Source organism: Poecilia latipinna, unplaced genomic scaffold, assembly GCF_001443285.1.
Source record: "Poecilia latipinna isolate Pla-1442-1.1 unplaced genomic scaffold, P_latipinna-1.0 Scaffold708, whole genome shotgun sequence".
Taxonomy (NCBI): Eukaryota; Metazoa; Chordata; class Actinopteri; order Cyprinodontiformes; family Poeciliidae; genus Poecilia; species Poecilia latipinna.
The window spans coordinates 85,037-109,790 of record NW_015113324.1 but is presented as its reverse complement, the minus strand read 5'-3'; the positions used below and the strand labels follow the sequence as shown (position 1 = coordinate 109,790).

At 39.0% G+C, this 24,754-nt stretch overlaps 3 protein-coding genes across 8 annotated transcripts; 2 read left to right on the top strand and 1 right to left on the bottom strand.

Annotated features, from left to right (window-relative positions):
* The first annotated feature begins 309 nt into the window (after positions 1-309).
* Positions 310-9,723, top strand: LOC106955125 (cytidine deaminase-like). 6 transcript variants are annotated; one of them, XM_015045110.1, is made up of 6 exons: positions 310-568; positions 1,309-1,380; positions 1,492-1,642; positions 1,863-2,004; positions 2,702-2,953; positions 5,724-5,806. In XM_015045110.1, exons 2-6 carry the CDS (start codon positions 1,317-1,319, stop codon positions 5,745-5,747), a joined length of 633 nt encoding a protein of 210 aa, XP_014900596.1. In that variant the 5' UTR covers positions 310-568; positions 1,309-1,316; the 3' UTR covers positions 5,748-5,806. The 6 variants fall into 6 exon arrangements, with proteins under 6 accessions (XP_014900596.1, XP_014900595.1, XP_014900594.1 ...); XM_015045109.1 differs by having other exon boundaries at positions 311-568; positions 5,748-5,920; XM_015045108.1 differs by lacking the exon at positions 5,724-5,806 and adding an exon at positions 3,730-4,308 and having other exon boundaries at positions 314-568; positions 1,312-1,380.
* A 649-nt stretch (positions 9,724-10,372) lies between these two features.
* On the bottom strand, positions 10,373-19,204 carry LOC106955123 (dnaJ homolog subfamily C member 16-like). The gene is made up of 15 exons (XM_015045104.1): positions 18,802-19,204; positions 18,561-18,627; positions 18,286-18,431; positions 17,827-18,002; positions 16,690-16,874; positions 16,119-16,223; positions 15,314-15,472; positions 15,061-15,191; positions 14,448-14,625; positions 14,044-14,226; positions 13,830-13,906; positions 13,470-13,550; positions 13,263-13,358; positions 11,392-11,562; positions 10,373-11,307 (listed from the first exon to the last, which is right to left on the bottom strand). The coding sequence occupies exons 1-15, from the start codon at positions 18,990-18,992 to the stop codon at positions 10,827-10,829; spliced, it is 2,427 nt and encodes an 808-aa protein (XP_014900590.1). The 5' UTR covers positions 18,993-19,204; the 3' UTR covers positions 10,373-10,826.
* Positions 19,205-19,989: 785 nt separating this feature from the next.
* On the top strand, positions 19,990-24,205 carry b3galt6 (UDP-Gal:betaGal beta 1,3-galactosyltransferase polypeptide 6). The gene is made up of 2 exons (XM_015045100.1): positions 19,990-20,301; positions 21,355-24,205. The coding sequence occupies exon 2, from the start codon at positions 21,359-21,361 to the stop codon at positions 22,376-22,378; it is 1,020 nt and encodes a 339-aa protein (XP_014900586.1). The 5' UTR covers positions 19,990-20,301; positions 21,355-21,358; the 3' UTR covers positions 22,379-24,205.
* Positions 24,206-24,754: the final 549 nt, after the last annotated feature.

Genomic DNA, 24,754 nt, shown 5'->3' with positions numbered 1-24,754 from the left:
ACTTTTGATCACGAGTCAATGTGAGATGTACAAAGAGGGTTAAGCAGATTTACTCTCTGACCAGCTTTACAGGAATACTAGAGGGGGACAAAAAGAGAAAACTTTTCCTTGTTCAAAGAAAGAATGACTGCCATCGTCTCCTGCCTCATCTCAGGTGGACAGAACACGAGAGGGCTCTTTATAACATCGCTGGATATAAAAACAACATGTCGAACGAGTATAGATTGTCATTTCACTGGCTTGTTGGGTTTCATGTCTGCAAAGATTCACTTTATCTGCAACGCCGAACAATAAGTTGATGCTGTGAGAACAAAGGCCCCCCCGAAGAAAAAGGTGTAATAAAAGAAGGATAAAGTGTTTTTTTTTTTCTTCTTCTAGTACTGGGTCAGATACTCTCCTTTCTGAATGTGACAGAGATGTTAATAATGGTGAGGGATAATGAGAGGGACAGGCTTACTTAGAGTATAAAAGAGTCCCGAGACTTCTCCGTCTCCTCTTGATGTGTGGGAATGTTTTAGTGTGTCTTGAAGCTGGTAACTTGGAGGATTTTGACACAACTGTTGATAAGGTGAGAAAGCTTATGTGTTGCTACCACTAAGCAGTGAGAGTGTTAATCGCATCCCTGGCAGACTTAGATTTAAAAGGCTTTTCATTCGCTGCTCAAGAAGTTGTTTTTCATCCAGTCAAAAGAAACATGTTGATCATACTGAAAGATTACTGCAAACCTAAATCTGCCAGGGTGATGAATGACTCCTGAGCTCTTTTCTTCATGGTTATGTTATGTTATGTTATCATTTTATATATAGCATAGAGTTACATTATGTTATTTTACCTAGTGTTACTTTACATTATGCAATGAAATGTAAGAAAATGTTTGATTATTTACATCACATTTTATTACTTTATGTTATGCTGCATTTTCTTTTGTTGTTAGAGTAACTGTCATGTTACATGTGTTGTGATATGTTGCATTGCATTATGTCATGTTATAATCTGTCATATTTTGTTCTGATTGCATCTCCAAACTTCGGTGCAAGTGTTGATCCTGAAGTATTGTGCATTTCGTGTATTTGATAGTTATGATTTATTGCTGCTGTGTGAAAATGATCTTACTTCTGAGATTTATTTTGCCACTTGTCTTTCTGTTATTCATTTAGCAATTCAAAATGGAATGAATTAATATTACTTGTTTGTTTTGTGTATACGAACAGTACGATGCTTGTGCCCTTTTCCATCAGCTTTCCGTGAGGATTTTTGTCTTAACTTGATTTTTATTGTCTGTGTCTTTCCTTTTTTTTTTTTTTGTAGCAGCTGATATGACGCAACTTGCTCCCTACTGTCTCCTCTTACTGCTCGCCCTGATTGTTGCTAGCCTGGCAGGTGAGAAATGAAACGCATTGCTGTTTTGCCAGAATATTCACGTGGATCTGCTTGCAAATGCAACCTTTCGTAGAGGAGAAAGAATGTTTTGTTTTTCTTTGTCTCTTTTAGTTGAGAATGATAACAGAATTGTTGGTGGCACAGTGGTAGAGCCTTACTCTATCAAATATCAAGCCTCTCTCCTGTACAGAGATTCCCTCTTCTGTGGAGGCACCCTGGTTCACCCGCAGTGGGTGGTGTCTGCTGCCCACTGCTGGAGGCCGTAAGTTACTGCAGCTGTCCTCCTTCACCAGTCACGCCAACACACATTAATATGTAACAGAAGTTAGTCTACATCGTGACGCTTAGAATGGATTATAATAGTTAGTCTTTTATGGCAGAAAGAAATAATATCACATAATTCTGATCTCATCGGGTGTCTTTACATAAACACGATGAAGTGTATTGTGTACTTTTTTTTTTTTTTTAAATAACCTCTGCAGGAATCAGCTGATGAAAGTGGTCCTGGGGGAGCATAACATCAAAGAGAAGGAAGGATATGAGCAAATATTTGACGTCTTGTTAATCATAAAACATTACCAGTTCAATTACTGGAACCTGGACAACGACATCATGCTTCTTAAGGTAAAACATCCGCTGTGACAAATGTTTGGATTTAGAAAATGCTGAGTCACTCAGAAATGGGTGGTTAGAGCCACTGTGTGGACTGAATGTCCCTGAGATGTGAAAGACAACAGAGAGAAGATGAAAACTTTAGCTGACCTTATACACAAATTTCAAATCTAATTGGTGTCCAAAAGTAGTATTTAAATTAAATATGCAACCATGTGTAAATACATAGCAGTATATTTCAATATGTCATTTATTAATATATATTTTTAATGTGAAGTCTAATTAATGTATATAAATATTTATTAGCATTTTTTTTTTGCTGTGCAATTATTGTTATTATTTTATGAGGATTTTTGGGAGGTAAAAAAAAAAGTGCAATAATAGTAATAAATGCAACATTTGAAGTCTTTCTACAGATGAATATTTAAAAATATATGCAAGTTATGATTTGGATTGCAACACCAAGTGCAATAACCCCAACCCCCCTCAAAAAAAAGGCAAAATATGCAAAATCTAATAACTAATGACAAAAAAATGGCATCGACAGTGTAGTTTCATTGTCGCCTTTTTTCATTTTTTTAAATTCACTTGGACATTTTACAAAGCAGACTTACATGACACCAGTGAGGATTTGTTGCTGGAAAGCATCTTAAATGCATTGCAAACATTTTCAGGTGGCTAACCAACTGGTTTGTTCTTTTGTGGAAAGCTGGACCGTCCTGCTGTCATCAACGAAGTGGTCAGTCCAGTTATTTTGCCCCGCACGAGCACTTTGCAAAACTTTGCTCGGTGCACTGTTAGCGGATGGGGAGTCACCTCCGTCTATGGCCAGAGCCTGTCGCCTGAGCTGATGTCTGTAGACGTGGATTACTTCGCAGACTGTTGGTACTACTACTACTTCAGGATCACAAACAACATGATCTGCGCTGGGTCCACTGATGGAGGAAGAGATTCTTGTCAGGTGAATCACTAAATCACTAAACCAAAGGTTGGAGATGGAGAGGAGGTGTTGCTTTGCTCTCGGTGTTTAACGATTACAAGGAGAGAAACAAAAAGTCAGAAATAAGTTCAGTTGATTAAACGGTTAGCACAAACAACCATTTTATTTCGAGCAGTGAAGCAAGCTTTAAGCATACTTAAGTTCTTTTCAAAATTGTTCCACCAATATTAATTTTTAAATACATTTCAAGGTGTTTGACAAATCCAGATATTTTATGAACCAGACCTAGTTCGGATTGCTTAACCAGTTTATCTGAAAAAAACATGTCTGAATGGGAAATGCAGGAATTGACGCTAAACTAAAGGGTGTGACAGCTGATGAGTTATTGTTTTGCTCTGAGTGTTTAACAATTCCCAGGAAAGAAACAGGAAGTGAGAACTAAATTCAGCTGATAAAATGGTTAGAACAATAGCCACTGTATTACTTCATTTTCTTTACCGGACAGAGCAGAGAAAGAGGCTTTAAGGACACCTAAGATCTGTTGCAAATTGTTCCTCCAATGTTAATTTTGTTTTACATTTCAAGGTGTTTGACAAATCCAAATATTTTATGAGCCAGACCTACTTCAGATTGTTTAAATAGTTTATCTGGAAAAAAACAAACAAACAAAAAAACATGTCTGAACGGAAAAATAGTTGTCACGCACGAAAGTTTGATTTTTAATTAAAACCTATTTCATCCCTTTAGATTTCTTGGATTTAGCTCTAAAAAATATTCCCTTCATTTGCTCCTGCCAGGGAGATTCAGGAGGACCGCTGGTCTGCAACGGCAGACTGGAAGGCATTGTGTCATGGGGCATCGGCTGTGCTTATGCTTTTTACCCCGGCGTCTACACTAATGTGAGAAACTACGTCTCGTGGATCGACTGGGTCATCCAGAACAGCTAACCATCCACCAGAAGACCCTCCTCAGATGAATCTTCAAATGGATGTTGAAGATCAAAAGGCTTTTCTGTCTTTTTGATAGTTTATCTTAATAAATTTGAATGAATCTGCCAAGGTGACCGAACTTACAGAGTGATATTTTTTACACTTTTTTAATCAATGACTGGAACTCAGATTATTCTTATTATAACAGATCAACACAGAGAGAAAGTTTGTTTTTGTTTTTTTAATAGATCCACTTTCATTGTTTTTTTTTAGACCCTATTTCAAATAAGGTTGCAAATTCATGTCTGGGATTTTTTTTTTTACCCCTCTCAAACAATTCTTCTAATAAGTACAAAAAAAAAAGAAGCTAAAATAAAGATACATATTTTCTCAAACTGACTTGTCCTTTTCTGTTGTTTTGCTCACCTTGAGCTAAACATGAACACGTGAGTCTTTCAAAAACATATATCCTCTTTTACATTTTGTAATGAAGTCTTTAGATGAATATTTAAAAATGTATGCATGTTATGATTTGGACTGCAACACCAGGTGCAAATCTGGTGTTGCAGATTTGCACCTGCAAATCTGCAACACCAGATTTGCAGGTTTGCAAATCTATTTTGCAAAATATGCAAAATCTAAGACTTTTACATTTTGTAATGCAAAATGTAAAATAGGATACATATTTTTATCTCGATCTTAATGTAAATATTTCTATTCATCCTTTTCTCTTCTATTTTTATTACTGCAGCAGGCATAATTTTAACAAAGATCCTGAGTATTTTTGGAAAGGTAAAAAAAAAAAAAAGCAACAATGAGAATAATAATAGTGATATAAATTGCAACATTTGAATTCTTTCTACAGATGAATGCATACTTTAGGAAAATCTGCAAGCTATGAATTGGATTTCAATGCTAAGTGTAATAACGCAAAAAAGGAAAATATGCAAAATCTCAGGACCAATCAAATAAAAAAAAATGGCAACAACAGCATAGTTGCATTGCTATCTTATCAACTTTCAAAATTAGGTTCAGCTGTCATCATTTTCAGATGGCTGACTGGTTTTCCCTGCAACAACTGAGGCGTCACCTCATTCCAAATGTTGGAGTGGAATTTATTTCAACGTCATTTGTGAATGTTGGCTCTTGGACACTTCCACATTTTCAACAGTGGAGCTATCCAGGTTGAAAAGGGTTCTCGTTTTGGAGAAAGTGTCATTAAACTCCATATTCAAAAAAGCACCTCTCAAACTCAATGCAAGATGCCAGAGAGCACCAAGCTAATTTTTCTTTTATGTTGGAGAATTAATTTAATTCTACATAACTGTAACAGTAGGAGTCATAGTTTGTTAAATACTTTATTAAATATTTTTGCCCCATTTGATGACTGATGCCTGCTGTACTCACAAATGAATAAGGTAATTATTCCAACATTTATTGAACTTTCAGCGGCTGCAGTGCACATAATAAAGGTAAAATAACGCCAAACAACTCAAAACCACTTGTATCCGTTTACTTCCCCTTTTCTGTCATTGTGAATATTTTTGAGCGCCTTTCAAAAATATTCACATCTTTTTTTATATTCTGTATAAAAAATAAAAAATAAAAAAAAGGCCTACGCAAAGTCCTAATCAAATGTACAACACAAATACACAACCAGAACTAGACTGGGAAGATTTGCGTGACTCAACCCACATGACAGTTAAAGAAGACTCGCCCAAGTATATTTTGCTATAACTTGTCCTTTATTGCGGATTAAAACCGCCTCCCCTTTTCTTCATGACGCCATGTTGGGTTGGTTTCCGATTGGCTGTATGACTGCACCCTCACCCCTTTCCCCTCTGTCCTTTTCACATTTAAAGCAGAGCCACATCATTCTCATTTAGATGCTCAAAACCAACCCAACAAAACAAAGAACGCAGGATGGACCAAAGGCACTTGTCACCGGAGGAAGTTAATGAACTGATCAATCAGTCCCACAAGGCCAAAGAACATTCTTACTCTCCCTACAGCAAATTTAGAGTGGGAGCTGCAGTCAAGACTCGAGACGGCCGTGTCTTTACAGGTAAGCTGTGGGTGTGGACAGCTGAGGAGAGCAAATAGGATGAACAGAGGTTGTATTTGATTTTCGGAAGAACAGAAAACTAGCACCATTGCTTATGACTGGGCTTCAGGACTTTTGAAAAACTGTAAGTACATTGTGTTCAGTGTTACACAGTCTGACTCAACCAAATCAGTTCTGACTTCTGGGATAAGATACTCAATTCATAATCTAAACGGCACATATGTAGGTTTGTTCTGAAGCTGATGCTGCAAAATAATGTTAATTGTTACCTAAGAGTTAACTATGTGGAAAATTCAGAGTAAAGTTTTACAATCCAGCCTATCAATCAACAATCCTCCCAGGTGACAGGGCGTCATAAGTCCATCTGACAGAATCACATGCTACCTTTTAACGATATAGATGCAATCTGTGTCAACCTCACCTTGTACACGGACACAGATGTCCTGTCAGCATTGCTGGACAGCACAAAGCTTGACAAGTCACCTGTTTTCATCACACGAGGGGGTTGGGTGAAGGGTGGTGAGGTGAATGACAAGCAAACAGCTGCGAGTCCAAAGACCCAGAGAGTCACTGTTTGAAAAGACCTGAATAAGTAAATAAGCCAGCTGTAACCTGTAGTGGATCACTCATTACGTCTGTTTGTGCCTCTGTCAGGTTGCAATGTGGAGAACGCATGTTACAATCTGGGAGTGTGTGCCGAAAGAAATGTCATTGCAAAGGCCGTGTCAGAAGGTTACAAAGACTTCATTGCCATTGCCATCGCCAGGTAACCAACGCCTTTGATTGGTCTCTGGAATTCACCCTGGACAGAAATTTGTCCTGTAGATACTTCACATTTCATTTCTTTTTGCATATCAAAATGCCTAAATTATACAGTTTCACTCAAGTTTGCTAAATAAATTCTCAGGAAAAAAAAGCCCTCTCTACCCAGTGACACTATCCAGCTAAATCTGAGTCATTGTCTTCCAATGGGTATAATACAAATTCTCTGCTGAAATGTCAATGGAAGCATTTTTAAAAACTTATAGCATTTTATAGCAAGTCTAATAATCACTTTAGATTAATTTTTCTATAAACTAGAATGGAAAGCTGTTCTCATGTACTCATATCTTCCAAACAGTAAAGAAAAGTGTATTAATGAGCAACCACCAGACCTCTCCATTAGTCTTTGGAGACTTTATGGACTCTTAAGTTCATAAAGTCCTTAGGAGGCTTAAAGTTGACAATCAGCTCATTAATTTAACAGACCAAACCAGAGACTATAGTTAGTCATGAACAATTTCACTCTTTCTTGCCCAAATATTCAATACTTGTCTGTATTAAGGAAGTAAAGTATGTTAATGCTAACATAGCTAATAACCTAACCTAATATCAACTCTTAAGGATATTAAGGTCTTCATATTAGCTGAACACAGTTGCTAATGCTAGCTAATGTCCTAAAATTTGCATATTAGTTTATCCTAGAGTATTAACCACCTTTAGCACAAAGCTAATATTCACTCCTATTAGCGATACATTAAGCATTTAAGCTTATGATAGCTTAGCTTTTATTAGCATGTTAGCTAATGCTATCAAACTACCCAACCATAGCATAGTAACATCTGATGTTCATAGCTAACAAGCTTATACCTTTGCATTAGCCAAAGTTAGCATTTAAACTATTGCTGGCATCTGACATGCTATTTGAATGTTAGTATTATAAACATATTTCATCCCTGAAATACTGCACAGACCTCACTTTTTCCATACTACCTAACACCTAAACATGATACATAGTGTTAATTTTTGCAGTTATATCCTCTTTTTACTTTTTAAATGTTGATGCTTATTTTTACTCTTCAACAATGCAGCAACCACACTGCATTTTCAGAGGAAATGCATTTATTGTAGTTTAAAGGAAATTGTGCCTTCTGATCGTTCAGTGATATGGAAACAGAGTTCATCTCCCCATGTGGAGCCTGCAGACAAGTCATGAGAGAGGTATGATGTGTTTTTGTACTATCTATGCCTGTTTTATTTCTGTCTCCGGGCAGTACATACATACATATATATATATATATATATATATATATATATATATATATATATATATATATGCACTACATGTACTGCTGAGGAATTCAATTGTACATGGCATCTTATGAATTTGTGAATGAACCATCTAAGATAGAAAGATAGAGATAAGTATTTATTCTTATGTTTTTATTCTTCCAACTACAGTTTGGGTGTAATTGGGACGTTTACCTTACAAAGACCGATAAGTCGTACGAGAAGATGACTGTGGACGAGCTACTGCCCCGCTCTTTTGGCCCCGATGACCTGTCCAAGGAGAAGGTGTCCAACATTCCCAGCAATCACTGAGCTTGGATTATATGACAAGTTAATTTACAGAAACATGAGATGCACTCTGTTTTAGCATACACACAACCTTCTCTACATTTATTCTCATCTTTGGTAAAGTATGAGTAAAAAAAGAAAAACATATTTATATATAGAATAGAAGCATATCTAGTTGCAATAGCATAATCTCAAACTGAAAACTGTGCTTGAGAATAAGCGCTGGTCTTTACCTCCCTTACGTTTAAAGCTTAACATAAATTTGCCTAATTTGAATAGCATGTTCTCATGTTTGTTTTTTTTTCCATGTTGGGGATCTAAGATACAACGTACTAATTTGAATAGGTAAATGTCTAAGGAAAAACAAATTAGTAGTCGAGTTTTTCTAAAGGTTTCAGTGACGCTATTGTACTGCAATAAAAGAAATTGACTTAAAAGTTGTTTTGGACACACCTTTAACAGTAAACACCACTTGTTTAGCAGCAGTTAAATTTATGATTAATACCAATTTTTCTGTTGTCTGCCAACAAACAATATTTAAATGTTCTATATCCGCATTATAAAAATATGAACAAGAGATTTGTTTCAGCTTTGCACCACTGACTCAAAAACAACTGATGGCCTCTTAATGTAGATAAAAAATATTTATTAGTTCCAAGAAGCAAAAACAGAAATTGATGCACACATTTGAATAAATAAACATTTTCTGAAAATGAGTCCTCTTTCATTTTCTACAGCTAGACCAGAAAAGGATGTTAAGGTTTCAGTGTACAGCAAATATTATTTGTTGAGCAGCAAAGGATTATTAACAGTTAAGGAATTAATCATCAAGAAAAGTGAAATATTTATGCAGTGGAAAAAAAAAAAACATTTATCCAGCAGCGTCTTTTGAGTCTACCTACTTGAAGCTTACACATTTGAGGTTAAAGGTTAAGATTTACAGAAAGACAGAATAATATGTTCTGACTGTTTCTCCCAAAAGTGACAACAAAAAAAAATCAGCTTTTAAATGAACATTTCCGATCGAATATTCCTATTTGATGTGTAAAATCTCTTGAAGCAGTTTCAAAGTTGAAATTTCCATCAGCTAAAAAAAAATGAAGGGGAAAAAAATAAGTTTTGTGATTAAACTGAAAAGTGTGTCTGGTAGGAAACATTTGGCAAACAGGTTTCCTCTGACTGGATGTAATAACTGCTTAGCATTGAGGCAGCCTAGTTAAAGTCCTGGCTGGGATCTGTAAGATTCATGAATTTTAAGGAGCGTTTCATTGCTGAAATACCACTAAAGGCTTTATCGCTGATTTAGTAATGGCTTAAGTAAGATTCAACATGTGCTAAATAAAAAGTTATTGGGAGTTTGAAATCTGCCAGGGGTATGAATAATTCTGAGCCTAACTCTATTCCTTCAGACCACATGCTGAAAATCGATCTCTAAAGAGAAGTCTTAAAAAAAAAAAAAAGCTTCGAAGCTTGAGGTGCATTTCAGAGGCTTGGTGCGTGTCTAATTAATTTAAATGGTGCAAAAAAATGCCGCACACTTAATGACTTCACCTAATAAATAAAAAAGATGGCAGAGAATCAAACTCCTGGGGTCGGATGAAGAAAACATGTGTACACACAAAAAGCCACGTACCGTATCCGCCTTTTCTCTACAGATAAACTGGTATTTACGAAGAAGATGAAAATCTCTTTATCGCAGACATTTCTGTAGCTGATATGGCAGAAAAAGAGAAAAGAAACGACAGGACTGAATTGTACTCACAATATGCTTCTCAGTTTGTTTTTGACATATTCTCTTGAGGTCCGGCATTTAGATGGCTTCTTAATGCAACAATAAATATTTAGAGATAAGCGCAGACATTTTTCTTGCTGCTGGATCTGATTTCAGCCCAACAAATACATCCCATGTATAAAGGTCCTGGAATGGATGTTTTGGACGTTAAAATATCCAACATCTCTAATCCACCATACAGGCTGAATGTACATCTCCTGTATATAAGGAATAGTGTTTGTGTAAGCAGTAGATCTTTCTTGCCTCTGGAAGCTTTTTCATTATCCTGCAAAGGCTTTTCTCAGAAACTCTTACTTGTTATTTTGTTATTTAGTTCCTTTTTGCTTCTTCTTTGCTCTCGCGTTTACGTTCAAGTGCATTCGGCTGTGATGAAAGCAGTGTTTGTATCTGGGCCTGTGATTGAGCCGGGTGTGTCTGCACCAAATCCCTTCGACGGATGTTACTGGAGGATTTTCATCCCGTGTAATTATGACCGAGATTTACAAATAAAACCTATGGTACGCAACGGCATAACAAAACAAATATAACCAAATACATTTCCAATTTCAGACAGGGCTAGACACAGCTAACACCTCCTGCACTGAGATTCATCCAGACTGTGCGAATATGACGAAGCGATATGGGACCAGGTGTTGCTGCTCACCAACAGATCAGTGCCGCGCTACACATAACTTAAACAGTTATTTGAAAACAACATGGTTGCTCTGCAGCTTTCTTTGTTCAGGAGGAAAAAGAAAAAAACATAAGGTGCACCTGTTCTTTTCTCTGACCTCAGCTCTCTGCGGAGAAGGCGCTGGAGGCATCGTTCAGCGTAGGCCACAACGAGACGTACAGCCTGGGCAGGGTGCCCTCCATGAGCCGCTCCATCCACAACCCCAGCCTGTCCAGCTTGTGGTGGACCTCTATGCTGGTGGGCCTGCTCGAGCCTCTCTTGGGGACGCCTCCGTCTTCCCTGGAGTGAGAGCGGGAGCGGGAGTGGGAGCTGGACCTGGATCTGGGCCGCGACTTCCTCTTGCAGTCGGAGGAGTCGGATGACGAGTCGTCGGGGTCGTCCCCGGTGAAGACGGGTCTGAAGAGACAAAAGTACTTCTTGTGGCCGTTGAGGGCCAGGACGTGGCCCGTGTAGTCCGAGGACTCCTCGTCGTCCGAGTGGCTTTCGCTCGGCCCGGCGGGACAGGCGGAGCGAAGGAGCGAAGGCATCCAGTGGCGGTGCTTATCCGCGTTGAGGAAGGAGAAGTGGAGGGTCTGAGTGCTGAAGTAGGACAGCAATTTTAGGATGAACAACAGGAGTTACGGGCTACTTCTTAACACAGCTGATGCATCTTAGTAGGCTCACCCAGAGAAAGAGAAAACCTCCTTTGCAAACTTCCGGAGCAGAGCGTTCTTGGAGGCGTTGGTGAGCACTAGCACAACGTTGATCTGACCCGGTCTCAGCTTTACCAGGTTACTGGTGTAGGTGACGTCCGTTAGCTCTGTCACTTCCACAAAGTCCTTCCTCGGAGGACGGCTGAGAGACAACAAGGGGAGAGGAGAGTTGATCGGAGAACAGCGTAAATGATGCTAGCAACTCCATATTTTGGGAATATTTGGTGCATCGGTTGAAATGGATACAGGCGCATGTAGGAATGTGTACAAAAACATTATTTAAATAAAAATTTATCCCACTTTTTCTTACTGAAGTAAAAATTCATCCCGAACATTTTTAGAAACATTTAACAATTAATTTGAGCACGCTTAATAAGAGGGGAAACACTCTTCTGTGTGTGTGTGTGTGTGTGAAGCAATAATTGTTGACGATGACTGATGATACATTTTTAGTCAGCTCCACCCGATTTCATTTTAAATCTGGAATTTCATAGAGTTCATGACACCAAGTACTTTGATAGGCCCACAGCATGACAGATCCTCCACCACTCATGCTTTTGGTTCATGAAAAACAAAACGGTAGTGATTATTGCAGAGGAAGGACGCAGTTCCAGTTAAAGTTCCAGTGGAGTTTAGTAACACATTTGTGTCTGTAACTAAAAGCAAAGGTTTCTGGCATGTCACCCAAACACACTACTTGATATGTGTAGCGTATCTAGTGGTTGTCAAGGAGACCTGGTGACTCCATGATGCCACTCTTTGCTGGAGTACAGCTTTGGATTTTATTTATTTTTTTTACATTTTTCCTACCATTCTGCTCACTGTGTGCGTCTGAATGTTAAATACGAGTTCTGTGTCGCATCATATTTATCCACCGTTGAAACAAAAAGTCACTGACTAGTTAGAAAGTTCCTAGAAACTCTAATCAATTTTTAAATTCAAAGTAAAGTATGAATTGAAGGAGAAAGTATAAATTTAAGAAAGTCTATACATTTTATTTTAGTCATTCGGAACATGTTGTACATCTGGACTAATTCGGACAATTTTTATAGCAAAGTTTTAAACTTTATTTGTATTTGCCAAATAAGAATGACTGTAAATTTACTTTTAAAGTGAAGTATTTTGCTCATAAACATTTCAAAATTAGCACTTTTCAAGCCCAGCTCAACCAGAATCTGAAGTTGTCTAAAGTCCAGAAAGAAGTGAAATTATCCATTTCTCCCTTTGTGGAATATACTTTTACTCAATTAATCAAAAAAAAAAAAGGTGACGTGGTAAATTAAAGATAAGTAATGTAACTAAAATGCCTGCTAATGCAAAAAAAAAAATGAATTTATTAAAAATCGCTACATTTTTTTTTCCTTGAAATCGAAGAAAGAAGTCTTTAAAATTAAACATTTCTCAATTTTCTTTTGTTCAAACTTATCAAAACCTGGAAAATGGTAAAAACTAAAAAAAATAATAATAATCTATTTCAATACTGTGTTTAAAACCTTGCCTCAACATAGTGGCAAATGTTTTATTGTTTTCTAATTCTGCTTAATCAGGATTCCCGCTGAGAGTGACGGGAACCATCTTGCGAGGTCTTGCATTGATCGGACTTCAGAGAGATAAAATTAAAGTGATGTCAGAGCTGATATAAGCACTCGTGGAAAGTAAACCAAAAAATGTTGATGTTAAACTGACCAGCTGCAAATAATTGAGCCGTTTGTGTTCAGCCATGCTCTGCAGGAGCTAGTCTGAGACTAGGAGTGACTAATCCCAGTAGATCATTACAGATATTCAGGCGAGACGTCTCGTGTATTGGGTCCGTCTTGTGCTCATTTCAACTCACTGCATTACCTCGAGGTATTTGCTCTGCTTGATGCATCATCCTCTGTTTGAGTTGCGTTTTGCTCCTTTGGCTTCGGTTTCTGAGGTTTGCTCTCGCTTGGCTCGCTGTGAACAACGGCAAACGAGAGAATGAGAGGTGAAGGCTCTTCTAGCTGTGAACTAGGAGGTGAGATTTCTGCACGCTCATTCAACCGACTGCATTAGATGAAGACTCACCTGAAAGCCTGAATTATTACAGTACCAAAAAGAATGAAGAGAGCCGAGAAGATCAAGGACAGGATAGGCATCATCTCTCGCCTAGAAGTGGGGAAAAATATAAATGTTATTTTTACAAATGGATTAAAATTCTCAGACACAGGTGGATTTGTTGGTTCACTCCCATAAAAAAGACACTGCGTTGCCAATTCGGTCCCTAGTTGTTGTATAACTTTCAAAGCGGAGCACTGCAGCTTTAACAGGACAGACTAAATAAGAACCAACGCAGATCTTAAAGCAGCATCCGATCTTGTTTCAACAAACACCGTTGATCTCTTTTTGCATCGCATCCTGCCGTTTCCTGAGGGAGTACCGTCTTACCAGTTTGAGTAGAGAAGGCTATCATATATTTGAAGGATGTAATCATACGCAGCATTCATCCACTGGATGATAAAAATCTGGAGAAAAGATCAAAAACACACATAAAAAAAAAAACAGCAACATCCATTAAAAATTAAACATGACTGCAAGGCAAAAAAAAAAAAAAAAAAAGAAACGCAGCTTTCTGTCTCCAAACTGCGATCGGGTGACTTACCGGAGCCATCTCGTTGTTGAGTTCCGGTAAGGTTGTGTCTGAGCTCAGGTAGGTGGGGTCTTTCTGCAGCAGCTCCAGCTGCTCGTGGAGCCGGTACTTGTCCTCCTGGCTGCCGTTCCAGCCGCTGCTCACGGAGCGGAACAGCACCCTGCCCGCCTGACTCCGCCTCTCCAGAATCACCACCTGTCAGTGTTATCGGAGAGCACGTTTAAACCGAGGCGGCGCGGCACGTTGCGCGTCGCGTGTCTGTAATCCGAAACAACGAATCCTATACGACTTCATCGTTTTGTGTGCCGTCAACGGAGAAGAAGGCGGTGGGGGGAGAGGGGGGAGTGTGGGGAGGAAAAAAAATAAAAAAGTTCATCTTGTCCTTGGTGTTTGCCGATTCTTGTGCGTGAACCGACCTGAGGGAAGGCGGCAGCCTGGTTGGGTAGTAGCGCCTGACAGAGAGGCTGCTGCTGACGTTGGTAGACGTATGTGAAGCGTAGGATGTCTTTTTTGTTAGTAGTGGCAAAGTCCACGAAAGCCTTGTTGCCTGGGAGGAAGGCTTCGTCCTCCCCAGTGATGAGCAGCACACAATACCTGGGAAAAAAAAACAACAAAAAAAACACAAGTTTAAACAAGGGTTAGGTTATGAAACAATAACTCTAACTGAGAGCCACAGAATGAAGCCAAATGAAGAGCAATACAGGAAGAATATCTCCTAGGAACCGCAATTGGACATTGTGGTAGAGGTTCACTTTCTGGCAGGAAAACTATTCTAAGCACAGTCAGAACAACAATGGAGTGATGGAGACATCTAAAATAAACTGGACATCTGTGGAAAGGCTTGAAATCTGATGGACACAATAATGATTTTTAAAATGATTTTAGAGTCTTAGTTTCTGTCTCGCCCAAACATAATTTGTATGTCGAGAAAAAGTGTAGAAGGGGCAGAAAAAATTGTAATTGCAAAAAGGGGTTTAATCAAGCCATCAACAAAACGTACTATAACAACCATCTGCTCATTTTTCTTACTTCCTCCGTCGGTGGAACTGCTTAACGGGACACAGCTCGTCAAAAAGCTGCTGGTTGACAAGCCGCGGCACCTGCAGGAACTTGTTGTTCGTAACAAACTCGTCCATGAGCTGCTTCTTCATCCCCCTGGCCTGGAAGAGACAAACGTCAAGAGGAGTTCAAAATTTAAGTCAACCAAAAAAAAAAAAAAAAAAAAATACACTTTTTTTTTTAATAGGGAGGAGCCCTGGACTTCAGAGAACACAAGTTGTACCTGGATGATATCTACAGGCTTCTCTGTGTCCTCCTTAAACAGCAGCATGGTGGGAGCGTAGGTGTTGATGTTGAACTGCCGTAGCAGCTTAGTGTTGGTCGTCGCGCCTTGATCCACGTAGCCAAAGCGAATGTAGTCTCTAAAGGCAAAAGCTGTCAACTGACGGATGATAAGGTCGAAAAGAAAGGAATGATGTCAGAATACATGCGTAGGCAAAACTCTCTGCTTCTTACAAAAAACATGTCAGGACTTCTTAGCTTCAGTCCAACACTTTGGCCAAATGTTTTGCACCATTAAATAAAAAATTACCATGCTGTTTTGGTCACATCTCCATTTTTTTCCTTAGGCATCAGTGAGGGACATGTTAAACTTTTTAAGACCATTTACCATTATGATTTAAATTCAGGACTTACTTTTCATGAAATAACAAACAAACAATAGGCTGACATCAGGGGCAAAGATATTCACGTTGAACGTTATTTGACAGTGTAATAGCAGCAGCAGCACATATAGGACAGAACCAATACACAAGTCAAGAAACAGATTTATTTGAGAGCTTAAACTTAATTCTGTACAATGTAAAAAGATTTTATGATGACATAGAGAATCTGAACTGTCAATAACATCAAACATAATCTAAAGAAAATATTTGTTCTTGATTTATGCAAGGATTTTAATCCCGTTTCTATTAAAAATGGTGACCTTTCCAGACAGATAAATGTTGCCTACGCGACGAGCAATTAATGGTACATGTGTAGGTTAATAATACACTTTCACATGGCTGAAGTCGACCAGATGCCTTTACCTTATAAAGAAGAGGCACAACAGGAACTTGGTCAAACAGCAGCAGACTGGGTTTATTTTCCACATGCCACCGGTCAAGAAAAGCCTGATAGTTGTTGTCGTCGATCTGTAAGAGAACATCATAGAAGTTAGTAAAAGACAGACAAGAGTTGGAAACAGGAAAAAAACAGGCAGGTAATAGAAAGGAGGTGTGTTTGACCCGCTGCCGTGTATTTACACCTCAGTTTGCTAAATGCTGATTTAAATGAAGAACAAAGCTAACGTATCTCTAGTGCAGGGGTGTCCAAAGTCGGTCATCGACGGCCGGCATCCTGCATGTTTTAGTTCTCTCCCTGGTTTTACACACCTGCATCAAATAATGGCTCATCAGAAAGCCTAAGCAGAAACATTGACTTACTGAGGAGATCGTTACTACCACTAGGGAGAGAACTAAAACACGCAGGCCCTCGAGGACCGACTTTGGACAGCCCTGCTCTAGCGTGACTGCATGGAAAAGGAATCAACCGCAGAGGCAGCTGTGAGGCTGTGACTCCAGAGAAACCTTTGCAAAGGTGAAATGAAAACGCAGTTACCCTCTCCACCAGGTTGTGAGGCAGCAGATCCTCCACAAACCGTCGCAGGTGCTCCCGAACCACATGCTGGTGGAAGAAGGTCATCCGGCCGTTCACCAGCCCAATGATGGAGGGAGCCCGATAAGCTCCCAGCTGGTTGGCCAGACGACGCTCAGAACCCATGTCCACGATGCCGATACCCACGCCTGATTCAACATCGACATAAACAATGATACAATGAGGTAAAAAAAACAAAAAAACAATGAACAAACGTGGTCAATGGATAAGCTTGTATAAATTTGTCATATCTGAAAGTGAAACTGCTCATCTAGATATGACCTGGAAAGCTGCGGAAACCTTTCAGGATTCCTTTATTTTAGATATTTTATTACATGTAAACATATAGGTCTTGTTTCCTTATTAACAAAGCCTAATAAAGGAATATTTTCAAAATCAGTCGAGATATGCAATGATGATCCACTTATTTATCGGATAGATTTATTTGAAACCAAATCAACTCTACAGGCTTTGATATGTTTAACATACTATGCTTTACAGCAACTGAAACTATTTTAAGTAGAGTATTAAAGGCACATTTAAATTACTCTGTTGGCAAAATGTGTAATCACATTTATTGATAAAACCAATTTAGTCAGTCAGCATTCAGTGTTTCTTAAAATTAAATAATATCAAACATCTTTTCACACCAATCAGTCCAACCAGGATTTTGTGATTGTTTGTGGTTTTATTTTTTTTAGCAATCAAAATCAGATCTTGAGGTGCTAATTTAGAAATATCTGTAAGAAATTTTTATGATATTTGCGCTAATGTAGGATGTTAAATGTGACTTTTTATTAAACACTGCATCTATCACGGTCTATGACTTGACATCAGGTAAGGCTGAGGTAGCAGTCACTTAAACCCAATGTTTTTGGCCAATTTTGAGAGAAATTTGCAGCAAAAAAAAAAAAGTGGGGATCTATTGAGTTTGTGTGAATTTTGCAGGTTTGTGAAAAACCAGAGTGTTTTTTGATGCATTTTGGAGTGCATAGGGCCACTTAAAAAGATACGGCGGGCCAGATTTGGCGCCCAGGCCTTGACTTTGACACATGTGGCGTAGAGTACTGTTACGATTTTAAAAATACTCAAAAGCCATACCCAAAGGTTCCAGCTCTACCACCGTCTCCTTCCACACTGGCTCGATGTGGATGCAGGCAAAGCACCACTCAGAAGTCACTTTGATCAGGTATGGCCTCTTGTAGCTGTCTGGAAGAATGTCGCTGTTAAACTGAGCATGGTGCAGCATATACTTGCTGTCTGCAAAGTCTCTGGACCTGGAACCAGACAGAAGTGTTTCTGTTAGGGTTTGCCAACAAGAAGCTCTGCAAAAATCAAGAATCTGTACATGCATGCACATTTTGAGGAGTTAGCAGGGGTGGACTAACTTTGATCTTTACACATTTTCCCTCCCATATTATCTTAGTAAAGTAAGACAAAGTAGTAAAGTTGACAAGTTGATATATTTTCAGATACTTTATTGGTTATTTTGGGGTAGATTCTACTCTGTAGCTGCACCCATCTCCTTTGCATTATTAACAACGACAAAAACTACAATACCTGGGGAAATGGAAAAAAGACTCATCAAAGTAGAAGCTGTTGTCAAAGTGGCGGAACCCATGATGCTGTGACTGTCCGAAAGGCTGGTTTTCATCCATCTGCCCATAGCGGTCAAAGTTGGACCTTCGCTCCTCATTTGACAGGATCTGTGAGTAAAAACAAAAGTGAAAGGAGACAGTTTTTATACTCATGATTTCATTAACAATATTGTGGAACTGAAAAGAAGGTATGACAACAAGCAGTTGTGTAGCCTGTATAATATTTCTTCAACTCACCTCGTATGATTTGGAAATCTTAATAAACATATCTTCAGCATTGGGGTCCTTGTTCTTGTCCGGGTGCCTAAAGAAAATACATCATAAACAATAGCATATATTTAGCCAAAAGCGACATATTTAGTGGTAAATGACCATGTGGCGCATTACATGATCAGTAATCATTGACACCGGTTTATGTTGAACATGACAGACCCACAATACAAACTAATGGCCTCTCTCACACACTTGTGTTACTCACCATTCTCTGGCCAGGTTCTTATATGCCCGCTTAATTTCTACCTGACTGGCCCTCCTGCTGACCCCCAGGACTTTATACGGGTCAAGCTCATTAGTCGGTCGCACCACATGTGAAGTAATAATTAGTAGAAAGATGGCGAGAGTGACTGGACATGTCCGAGCAATCCAACCGGTGCTCCGATCCGTCATCATCTTATGCTGCTGCTACAGTCTGACGTTACGGCAGTTAGCTATCATAAAACGGAGAATAAACCTTACATGTTCGGATCAGTGAAGGCTTTGAACGTCAAGTCGAATTACATGTAAAATACGACTGCTTTACTACGACAAGGCCATAGTTTTCCTTACATATGATGGACATTAGCAAACCGATAGCGTCATCAAGGCCAAAGCGACCTATGAAACTCAAAACTTCCGGTTTGACCTTTCAAAATATATTTTTTTCCTGATAATCCCGAAATTACCAAATGAACAGATAAAAATAAATTAATCATAGAATTGAACAAAACGTGCATGCCAAGCAAAGCTGACAAGTGCGGCACGTGTATTTTCCGATGTTCGCGTTTTGACAGCAAGCAAAACAAGAACGTCGGAGAGAAAGAAAAATGAAGCTAAAACAATATTGAATTTTTGAAACTCCCTTAACATTGTCCATATTTTACAAACACTACCTAATTTCACCAGTATTCTGTAAACTCAACATATTTTTTAGGTTGGATTGGTTTTATTATTATTAACAGTAAGAAAATTATTTTACATTGCATGAACATACATTGTTTCAACAGTCAAAATCCATCTGTGGGCTCTAATTTTGGAATGTCTATACATAACATCCTGTGTGCCTCCGAAAGTAAAATCTGGATCTTAATGCGCATGTGCCACTTTGCAACTGTCGTTCTTATTCTATGTTTATTCCCTGGCTTCTCTTGCCTTCAGGTACATCATGAAAAAAAGAAAAGAAAAGAACACACGCGTGTATCAGTATAACGCAAATATTCATATTTATTTCAAACACTTAGTTATATGGTCTTTTTTTTGTAACAATAAAATGTTATGATTCGTACTTGTATATTTCTCAGGGTTTCTTTTTTTCAAGTAAATTCAAAAGTAAAATTTATTTAAATGTATTCCACCATGTATACATCTAAACATTGTCTTTCTGTGTTTTTAATTTCACTCACGCACGGCGGGGGGCGCTTCACTTCCGCTTCCTCTTCCACAGAGCCACCCAGAACTGATTCAGATCAAGACTGAAGACGGTCACATCATATCACAAAATGTCCCTTCTAACCTATTTATAGTAACCCTTGTGATTGAGCCTGATCCATCCCCTGGTTAGACCATCATGAACAGGCTGTGTGTGTCTGCTGTCCGCGTAGAGTGCTCACAAAGTGCGCAGATGGTTTTATCCGGGTAGGTAACGCTAGCCGTGCACAGCTGCTTTCCGTGGCTCGACCTGCCTGCATCATTCAAGGGACGGTGCACCTTTAACCCAGCAAAGGTAAACAAGTAAGCCTCTATATGATATCTGGTGACCCAATTAAGGTGTCATCGGGGTGCCCTGTTCAGCTGATGGCTAGGTTGTTTACTAGCATCATGCTAATCTGCACCGTTATTAAAGTCAAAAGAACAGAGTCATCCTTAAGTGCATTTAATATTGTGGGTTTTGTTACAGTTTTCCCACACAGTCTGGACAAATGTGGGCTGCGATTCTGGCGTTTTCAAGTTCATCCACCCATTCAAGGGTCTACCAACCTAATCGATACATATGTTCACTAATTTTTTTTTTTCCATATATTTACTCATTCATCCAATGTCGACTTTTTTATCCACTCATCCATCTAATTATCCACCCATCCATTTATCCCTTTTTTATTTAATCATTCATCTGTACATTGATTTGTCTGTCATCCATTGTTGTATCACTTACAACAATGGATGGCATTGTTTTAATGACTATTTGCATATTTATCCATCTATCCGTCCAGCCATTTGTGCATCTTTGCATCCAAACATTTATGTCCATCTGTCCCTCCTTTTATTGAGCTTTCTACCCCTTAATGATGTAATTTATCCATATGTTTATCCATCTTTGTGGCCAAACATTTATGTCCATTTATTCATCCATCTGTCCAGCAGTCTGCTGTTTTTGCCCATTCCTCAACGAAAGGCTGATAGTTATTGCAAACTATTGTATTTAAACTTGACAAATGAACAGAGAACAGGCAGAGAAAATGAAGTCAACATAAGTAAGGAATTGGACATGAATTAATGCATGAATGCCGATATTAATCCTTTACCTCTGAGTATTAGTTTGAGTCGGTCATATGTGTGAACAAATAAATACTTCAAGTCAGATATACCTGGATGTTCATTAACCAGGTGCAGCCCTTTGCAAACATTGCCTTTCTTTCTTAGTCCAAATTTTTGTTCTTATCAGTAACATTAGCAATAATCTGTTTGCAAAATATTTTGAGGAATATTACATAATCAAACAGGTTTATTGAATTAAAGAAACACTGACAAATATTTGTTTTCCTCTCCCCACATTCAGCACCATGAATCTCTTCCGTCTGATATGTCGCCATAAGACAGCTCTGGTCATTGGTACCGTTTGCAGTTTTGCCGTTGTCCTTGTCTTCTTGGCCAAATGTACATCGGAAACTCTGAAGCAGGGTCACCTGGATCCTCCGGGCTTTGCTCCCCACACCAAGTCTTTGCAGTTCCGTCCAGACCACCAGAATCCCGTGTCCTCTTCGAAAGACTTGTCAGCATTTCTCGTGGTCCTCATCACAACAGGACCCAAGTACACAGAACGCAGGAGCATTATCCGCAGCACATGGCTTGCCAAACGTGACTCTGATGTTCTGGCCATGTTCGTGGTTGGAACTCAGGGCCTTTCCAGCGAAGACCTTCAGAATCTGAACACGGAGCAAGGACGGCACAAAGACTTGCTCTTACTGCCCGATCTTCGGGATTCTTACGAGAACCTGACACTAAAGCTGCTGCACATGTACTCCTGGCTGGACCAGAACGTGGACTTTAAGTTTGTCTTCAAAGCGGACGACGACACATTTGCTCGCTTGGACCTCCTTAAAGAGGAGCTGAAGGGGAAGGAGCCAAGCAAGTTGTACTGGGGTTTCTTTTCAGGGAGAGGCCGCGTGAAATCAGCTGGGAAGTGGCGCGAAAGCTCTTGGGACCTCTGTGATTATTACCTGCCCTACGCCCTGGGCGGGGGTTACATTCTCTCATCAGACCTGGTACGCTACGTGCATCTTAACGCGGGCTACCTCAAGACATGGCAGAGCGAGGACGTGTCACTGGGCGCCTGGCTGGCACCGGTGGATGTTCGGCGGACGCACGACCCGCGCTTCGACACAGAGTACAAGTCGCGAGGTTGCAACAACAAATACCTGGTGACGCACAAGCAGAGTTTGGAGGACATGTTGGAGAAACACCAGACTCTGCAGCGAGACGGGAGGCTCTGCAAAGAGGAGGTCAAGCTGCGGTTGTCCTACATTTACGACTGGAGTGTCCCACCCTCGCAGTGCTGCCAAAGAAAAGATGGGATCCCATAGTTTCTGTCCTTTGCCTAATAATATATATTTTAATACAAAGTGAGGAATGTTGACGTTTTCCATTGGATCGCGATCTGTGTGGACACTTTTAGAATTGTGCAGCTGGTACTAGATGTCAGAAGACAAATGATACTCCAATTGAAAACTTCATTTTAAGCTGTACAAAAAAAAAAAAAAAAAAAAGCATTCTTACATTTGTGAAAACACAAAGTGGATCCAGTGTAGAACTGATGGCACCGATTGTTTGCGTTTCCTCCTTCACATGCACTGTTACCTATAAACCGGCGCTATCTCTTGACAAGAGCTGGACAAGAGGAAAGAACAGCTTTAATCAAGAGCTGGCTCTTGGAGACTTTAAACTGTCTGATTAAGGATAAAAACCTTAAAAACATTGAGCTTCAGCGTTATTTAAAAGTCAAGTAAGCAACAAGCTCCCCGTCTCTAGGCTTTCTGTTCTTCATTTTATAGAAAGCCATATTTGGAATTAATTATGCGCTTTGCAGCATCATCTGTAATCATGTACTAAACCACCTTAAAGGTGCCACCTGCATATTATTTAGTGTCGCTGCATACTTCTGAATAACTTATGAATGCCAACAGATGTTCAATAGGAACCACTTGGTGTTCAAAAAGTGTAGTGCCGCCAGGTGTTAGTTAAACACCTGGTGTTGCTTATCAAACTTCTATTGGTGTAAAATTAGTAATGCTGCTCTTAGATTTTTTTTTTTTATTCTGAGTTTTGTTTTTTAAGTATATTTAGTGGGTAGTAGTCACTAAATAACTGCCAGGTGGGGCTTTTAACATTGTCTAGTGGAACTGCAAATTGATTATTAATGCCAAAACTGCTTTCTATAACCACACATCATGTAGCTGAGATGAGACAACATGCTGCACAGAGATGTGCATACAGACACAGGAGCGGAGTTGTAAGAAAAAATATTTAACTGCAATCAATATTATTGCAGTCTTCAGTAATAATGCAATTTCATGTTTTCCTCATAATCCACAGTACAGTACCGTCCTATTTTGTAGGTTCACTAAGAAGCGCCATGGTGGAAAATTTTCTCTCTCATTTAAACTGGGTGGGCTCGAAAACCAATGCTAATATTCACTATAGTTTGGAAGTATTTAAACATCTTCAGATCCCTCAAGATGTTTAGTCAGAGCTTCAACAGATATGGTTTTTGTGCATTTTTTGTGGATGTGTGATTAGGGGTAAAAAAACTTTCAACAAAGCCGAAGGTTGGTTTGAAACTCTCACTATAGTATAGGATTGGTTCTAAAGTCTGTCGATTTAGTCTTTGCATATGTTAATCTGGTGTTAAGACACTAATACGTGAATTCCCTCCGATTCGTTTTTACAAACAGACGGGTTTTTAAACCGAGCTGTTACCTTTTTCTGTGTCGTCTCGTACGTTTTCAACCTCGAGTCGTTCGACATAAGTATTTTCCCAGTTTAACTTCTCACTTCCTGAATCAAACAGTGTCAGTCCTGTTGCTTTTTGAGTCGTTTGCTGCTTGAACCTCGCTGTGATCTCCAGTTTACAACCTCAGTAACTTAAATCTGTACGTGCTTCATCTGCTGAAACTTCTTCGTGGGCAATATTTAAAGTGTCGTCGTACGTGGAAACCTGGACATTACTCTGCCATATTGTTTATTTACCTTCTTTTTATATTCTGTGAAAGTACGTTTTTGTGATTTATTTATTGTTAACTTATTCTGTAGCAAACGCAGCACTACAGTTTGGACTTGAGTGCAGTGGGTGTTACTTCGGAACATGTTGGACTGAATGAACAGAAATGATGAATGAGAAATGTTCTTTTTTTTAAAAAACAACTTGTTTATGAGCAACGCTACACAAGGTTTTTGTTTTAATGGTGCAAAAGAAAATGTTTGACTATATCTTAATGAAAAGGCCTTCCTCCTCCTTATAGTAAAACTAATGTGAGAATGATATTACAAACACTAGCGGTACGAGAGTTTGTTTTTTTTGTACTGTCGGGGTCAGTGTATTTATTGTGCTAATCGTGAATGTTAGTTAGCAGCACACCTGGCACTTTTTTTGTTGTTGTTTTTTTCTAATTATTTTTAAGTTCCTGTAATGTTTCTATGTTGATAATTGTCGTCTCTGATGTGACTTTTCACCATAAACTCTCCTTTTTAATGTCTGTAACGTCTTAACACTTCGGGAAGTTTATGAAGCAGATTTGGTCGATGGGCTGTAACGTCGTCTGGCGACCGGATTTGTAGTTTTGATTTTCAGTTTGGAAAGTGGTTTTATACATTTCATCCTCAGAAATGTCAGGAAAAAAAGCAGCAAAAAGATCAACATTCAAGCTTATTTTTAATGGCTCTAGTCAAGTTTTTTTTTGTGA